The sequence below is a fragment of the Olea europaea genome, unplaced genomic scaffold (assembly GCF_002742605.1).
Source record: "Olea europaea var. sylvestris unplaced genomic scaffold, O_europaea_v1 scaffold2866, whole genome shotgun sequence".
Taxonomy (NCBI): Eukaryota; Viridiplantae; Streptophyta; class Magnoliopsida; order Lamiales; family Oleaceae; genus Olea; species Olea europaea.
Genome location: NW_019247190.1, coordinates 111,860 through 118,054, shown reverse-complemented (window position 1 = coordinate 118,054; position 6,195 = coordinate 111,860). Strand labels below are relative to the sequence as shown.

The following is a 6,195-nucleotide window of genomic DNA, read 5'->3' as shown; positions in this document are numbered from 1 at the left end:
TTTTTTTTTTCTCTAAAACTTGCTACCTCAGTCTAGTTTTAACACCGCCAACCTCACTAGTTGAAACCAAGACAGTTGGAAAGATTTGAGTTCCTATGCTTTTAATGTTTGTGATAGAATCCCCAGTTGCTGCAGCCCAACTGTGGGAGGATTTAACTATACCCAAGGGATGATCAATTAAATTGTTTGTTGGAATATTGAATGAACATAAATGATAACAAAGTTAAGGCAATTCGAGAGGCCCAATCTCTCCACTATTTTCTCCATACTTCACTGCTTGAATGCAAATCCCAGCTCTCCCTTATTATATTTATAGACAATCTATTAGCTTTCTATTACCCTTTTACCTTTTTACTAACTATGGAACATTCTAGAATAGTTGCCGACTTGGCTGCAATGTAATTGGATGTTTATCATTAATAACTATGGAACATTCAAGAACAGTAATTTTTTTGAGATTTTCTGTATTTTATTCAAAAACAATCCCAACTGGAGATAACAAAGGAATTGAAAGATAACAATCCAGCACTTCAAGAAGCCGACAGTCTCCACAATAAGATCCACTAATTTTTCCTACCTTATCCCTCCCTCCCTCTTCTCTAGTTATATCCTATTTGTAACCACTTATCCCAGCCAGTTGGACTAGTTAACAGAATCTGTTGTATCTGCAGAATGGTTGTCACTTCTTCCAGGCTCTTCTAGAATATACTTGATTCAGCTTCTATCAATACCCATCGCCCCGAAATACACCTTGTTTGCAAGGTGGAAGTGTGGTTCAACTGCAAAATTCGAAATACGATGTAGCTGAACCATTCTTTGGCACGAGTCCCTGCCAAGGCAAATGCAAAAATGGAATATTTCAATTTCAATGATTGGGCCGATCGCCAAACTTCTAGTAGTATAGTGCCAAAGATACTCCATAACCTGTCATACCCATCCATAAAGCTTCAATGTGTTGAACTTCGTCAGTTGGGATAAACTTGAGGATAGCCACACCCTCCAACATCACGACAACTCCTGACTGCTCTATTTCACCTTTTCCTTTCAACATTTTTGGGGCAGTCAGGCCCACTACAGTATTTAGAAAAATTTCAACCATATCGACTCCAACTGCCTCCTTGCCATCGGCGTCACTTTCAATTTCATCTCCTTCAATTTCGTCAACCACTTTTTCAATTAGAAGTATCTTCCGTCCCTTGTTGCGACAATGGCAGGAGAAATTTTTCTCACCTGATTGCATCTGATGGCCGTGACTGCAATTCTATCCAGTTAGTGGGCCTTTTCCCTGATTCGGGCTCAATTCACTTTGGGCCTGTACTAGTATTAATTCCTAGCATCCACTCTTTGGCCCTTTTCCACTGTGCAGCCCAGCCCATTCTCTTTTATCATGCTATTTTCAGTTTTGGATTGGAGCCCATCGATACAGTTACCCTCCACAACCAAAGGCGATGCTAATGGCTTGAAGAGATGTCGGCATTCCTCCTCCCTTCCCCATTCCCTATTTTCCCATTTATCCATCATTAGATCAAGTATCTCCATCATTATTGCCATACTTCTCTGGAACTCAAATTTCATGGCTTCTATTCCCCCTCTTATTTTTGAACTCATTTTTTCAATCTTCACTTCCAGATTACTAATCCGACTTTCTAATTCCTTTTCTTCATCAGATGTAATGTCCCAGAGTGATTGCTCTGATACCATTTGATAGGAGTGCTTGTAATTAGAGGATTTAGCAAAGAAAAGAAACAGTAATTTTTTTGAGATTTTCTGTATTTTATTCAATAACAAACCCAATTGGAGATAACAAAGGAATTGAAAGATAACAATCCAGCACTTCAAGAAGCCGACAGTCTCCACAATAAGATCCACTAATTTTTCCTGCCTTATCCCTCCCTCCCTCACTCTTCTCTATTTATATCCTATTTGTAACAACTTATCCCAGCCAGTTGGACTAGTTAACAGAATCTGTTGTATCTGCAGAATGGTTCTTACTTCTTCTAGGCTCTTCTAGAATATACTTGATTCGGGTTCTATCAGTTTGGTAACAACAATGTGTTCGTGTTATCAACATTTACATAATATGGAAAAGATAAATATTCATAGAAATGTGATTTTTCAAATTTGGAGAATGTTGGAAAGATTCAAATTCCTATGCCTTTAATTTTTGGAAATAATGATGTGTTCATGTTATCAATATTTACATAATCTGGAAAAGATAAATTATGCACAGCAACATGATTTTGCAAATTTAGAGAATGTTCCAGCACCCAGAATTCTTCACTGATATTAGAATCTAATCAATGATACAATAAGTAGAGGTGAAACTATTCGAGGAAGGATATGTTTAAGCGAATGATGACTATGGTGATAGGGGTATGTATGCCTAACGAAGGTCTTGTTCAGAAGAGCAATGCAATCCAGTAGAATAAGTTCGAATAGCAAGAAAGTATACCAAAATCAAAATGGCTTGACATCATGACTTGGTTACAAAAGATTTGAATACGAGATCTTCTCATAGATTAAGTGATGGGTTTGACTTAGCAGCAAACCAAATTCACACAAGTGATACCAAATTTTGCCATCTCACTTTGCACGTTTTATTTATTGGCTTAATTTTTTTTTTTTTTTTTTTTTTTTTTTTTTTTTTTTTTGGTAGTCATTATTTTACCATTGCGGTTTTTGGTCACTCAACTATATTTGAAAATTATCATTTTGCAGTTCACCGAGCAGGCAGATCTAATTTGACTCTGATATGTTAATTACTTAGTTCGAGAAGATGAGAATCTATGCATAGCAGAGAAAACATACGAGAATAAGTGTATCGTCACCAGGGCCAGGCAATCCTTTCTTTACCATGTCATTTGATATGTAACCCGTACCTCCTTGCCAATCTTTTGTTGGATTATCAACAGTGTAGAATACCTAGGAATTCTCGCACAGAAAGGATATTTCAATACAAACGATAAAGAAAAATTCAGAACATATAGTAGTGCTTATGTGATGATTCTGGAAGTACCTTCAAGTTTGGGTGTTTAGCTGCAAGTACATCTAGCTTCTTTTTGAGAAGTATGTCATCAGGAGATACATTAGCATACAGCAATGTAACCTATAGGGTAAAAATTTATCACCAATATGATGTTATAAAAGCATGCTTATGATATTGAAACACAGCCTACATTGTGACGCTGAACAACCGTTAAGTCTTACACATGAGAAAAATAAATAAATTAAATTATTAGTCTTACCTGGGTATTATCATCAGGGTTTTTAAGGATAGCATCAATTATCTGAAGCATTGGAGTGATGCCAGAGCCTCCTGCAATCTGAATATAAAATTTTTAGTTTAAATTCGAGAAATTGATTAAAACTGCATACTTCATTATAACAATCTGAAAGCATTATAATTGTATTCACAGATTACGGGATTCTGTAAATGGAGATACTTGCAGATTCTCGGTTTTTTCATTTTTTTCTTTCCAAAAGACAAATCAGGATGAAGTATGTACCATATAAGATAAATTACATCATAGAATTGGACATATCATTTGTATAAACTCAGATATACTGAAGGTGGATAATTTAGACCTGGGGATCTGCTTCAAAAGCTTACATAACAAGCTGGAGTTGTTGGTTCTCAAATAAAAGTAGATAAAGTTTAAGATTTCATATTATCGTGCAAATACAACGATAGAAACTCTTATCAGCATAGGAGAACTGTAGCTTGAAGATTAAAAAGAAAGCTCAAGGATCACATGGATTTTGACCATAAATAACAGAGCCTTGATACCCTGAGCAAGAGTAGAATGATAAATCGCAACACATACTTGGACATAAATCCCCACCTTCAACTGCAAAGCACTCATAATAACTTCTGCTTATTTGAGTTTGAATTGAGACATTAATTGAAATTGATTCCCAAATTCTCAGACACTGTATGCAGCATGCCGTGGGTTTTGACTCACACATCTGACAGGTTTCTTTTGCCAAGGCTATCAACTTCTCACATCTTATTCCAGTATTTACATTTTCAGAGTAAGGTTCTGAAATTGCATGGTAATGATCCAAATTTAATTTGTTTCTTTCTTTTATTATTTGTATCTCAGACTCCAAAGTATACCATGTTCAGCAGTAAATTTTCAAAATAGTGATCTTACCATGCCAATATGTTTTTTCATATTGGGATTGTATCTGAGCTTTTCAATAGGCCTGTAAGAACAGGAAAAGGAACCCGTAATGGTATGATTATATCTAAAATGGTTCTAGCCAGACAGTCAATCTTATACAGCTTACCCTTTCACTTCTACGAAATCCCCTGGTTTTAAGCTAGCAAAATGCTGACTCATTTTACCTTCTGGATACACCTGTAAAGTTTTCAAAGCTTTTTATTTTTAAGCTATGACCATAAATAAAATCTTTAAATATGAAGAGAATAGCATACAATTAAACAAAGATTACCAAATATAAAAGCAAAATAGAGAACCAACCCATACCTTAATCAATAAATCGAAGTATCCCTTAGCATCTGGATCCGATATAGGTGTATAGCTGAAAAGAACAAGCTCCTGAATATTATTGATTTAGCATATTAACAAATCATCTCTCAAAACCTGGCATTCTATAGAATTTCAACTCAACAGGTCTACACGCTTTATTCTTTAATTTCAATTTCAGAATTGTGCCTTCTGCATACAAATTAAAATTTTCAATTCATGATTTCAAATTTGTACTCTCGTTATCCAAGTTTATTTGTCTTGGTTGTATTCTCCAAATCTTCAGTAGTGAGCAACTATTCAGAAAGAGATCAAAATTTGCAGACTTTCCGAAGAGAAAACGAAGATGGTTGAATGTGAGATGAATAACAATAACAAACAATACTGAAATGTCAAGATCAATGATATAGAACAGAATAGTATGAACAAAATATTTTTTCCCCTTCCTACTTCCTACATCCATAAATAGTATCAAGAACAAGCGATATGACAGATTACTAGTGTCAGGGGAAGCAATGGCAATGAGATATTTATTATCATGAAAGTTAACACAAGTTAGCATATATAAATTGAATGCAGTTATAAATATATAGGTGAAAAAGAGAGGGGGGGGGGGGGGGGGGGGGGGGTGGAGAAAAGAAAAAGTTTTGATTTCATTTCATTGAGCCAATTTGCGTTCCCATTCTAGATTAAAATTCTAAAATGTTAGGAAAAGTTTTTGATATTATTTTAAAGTGCCCATGGCATCACAGTATACTTTGCAAGAAACCTTAAATTTGCAAAATCGTTAAAAGACGATGTTGCAATAGCGCATTAAAAATAGCTACACAAATAATTTCAAAAAAATTGAACTCTTTTTTTAATCTCTTTGACCTTTTTTTCGAGCTATACTTCTCAATCATGATGATAGGTATTATATAAAAAAATCGGCCATATATTCAACACATATTTCAAAAAATAACATCGTTAAATGATGGATCTAAAATAGCTAACATAAGATGACTCTTAAATGAGTATAGTAATCTTGTATCATGTCCACCAACTCTATCGTCACTTTAAATAAAATTTTATTTCTCGTGTAACTTGAATATTCGAATACAAATAAAATTATTTTCAGGTCATTAAAAGTTGTATATTATTATTTTTAAAAGAATTTGTACAAAAAAAATTATTTTCAGGTCATTAAAAGTTGTATATTATTATTTTTAAAAGAATTTGTACAAAAAAAATTATTTTCAGGTCATTAAAAGTTGTATATTATTATTTTTAAAAGAATTTGTACAAAAAAAATTATTTTCAGGTCATTAAAAGTTGTATATTATTATTTTTAAAAGAATTTGTGAATTGAAAATTTGAGATTCTTAGTTGAATTTGTATATTTTAGTTCTTGGTATTGATACAAAGCTAATCAATTTTTATCTCCAAAAATGATTGGTATACGGATTTTAGGTCGAGAGAAAATTTACAAAAACCTCACAAAGTGTGGGTCCCACCTGAAATAAACAATTTCAAAAAATTTACCCCACCTTCCATGATGTGAGGTGTCGGTAGGGGTTATGCCTGTACACCAATCATCATTCTTTTATCTTTCAGGGAACTATAAGTTGCACCTAAAGTAGTATGTTAAAGTATTTGAATTGCACGTGTTTTGTACTCTGATCTGAGCCAAGGGCCACAAGCGTCAAAGTCAAGTCCAACGTCAAGC

The 6,195-nt window shown here is 34.1% G+C and overlaps 2 protein-coding genes across 2 annotated transcripts in view; both read right to left on the bottom strand.

Annotated features, from left to right (window-relative positions):
- Positions 1-16: 16 nt before the first annotated feature.
- Positions 17-2,570, bottom strand: LOC111384209. The gene is made up of 2 exons (XM_023008467.1): positions 934-2,570; positions 17-829 (listed from the first exon to the last, which is right to left on the bottom strand). Exons 1-2 carry the CDS (start codon positions 1,238-1,240, stop codon positions 699-701), a joined length of 438 nt encoding a protein of 145 aa, XP_022864235.1. The 5' UTR covers positions 1,241-2,570; the 3' UTR covers positions 17-698.
- A 199-nt stretch (positions 2,571-2,769) lies between these two features.
- Positions 2,770-6,195, bottom strand: part of LOC111384205 (NADH-cytochrome b5 reductase-like protein) — a 4,854-nt gene continuing 1,428 nt past the window's right edge. Inside the window, exons 2-7 of the mRNA XM_023008464.1 lie at positions 4,491-4,562; positions 4,291-4,361; positions 4,155-4,206; positions 3,246-3,323; positions 3,017-3,106; positions 2,770-2,922 (exon numbers count right to left, since the gene is read on the bottom strand). Coding sequence (XP_022864232.1) covers positions 2,785-2,922; positions 3,017-3,106; positions 3,246-3,323; positions 4,155-4,206; positions 4,291-4,361; positions 4,491-4,562 — 501 coding nt within the window. The 3' untranslated portion in view covers positions 2,770-2,784. The remainder of the gene's footprint in view (positions 2,923-3,016; positions 3,107-3,245; positions 3,324-4,154; positions 4,207-4,290; positions 4,362-4,490; positions 4,563-6,195) is intronic.

What these genes read in the sequence shown, in the direction of transcription:
- LOC111384209 (XM_023008467.1), bottom strand. Translation starts at nt 1,240, where the DNA reads ATGCAATCAGGTGAGAAAAATTTCTCCTGCCATTGTCGCAACAAGGGA. An exon ending in CATTGAAGCTTTATGGATGG is followed by an intron (nt 830 to 933) that starts GTATGACAGGTT and finishes TTGCCTTGGCAG; the next exon opens with GGACTCGTGCCAAAGAATGG.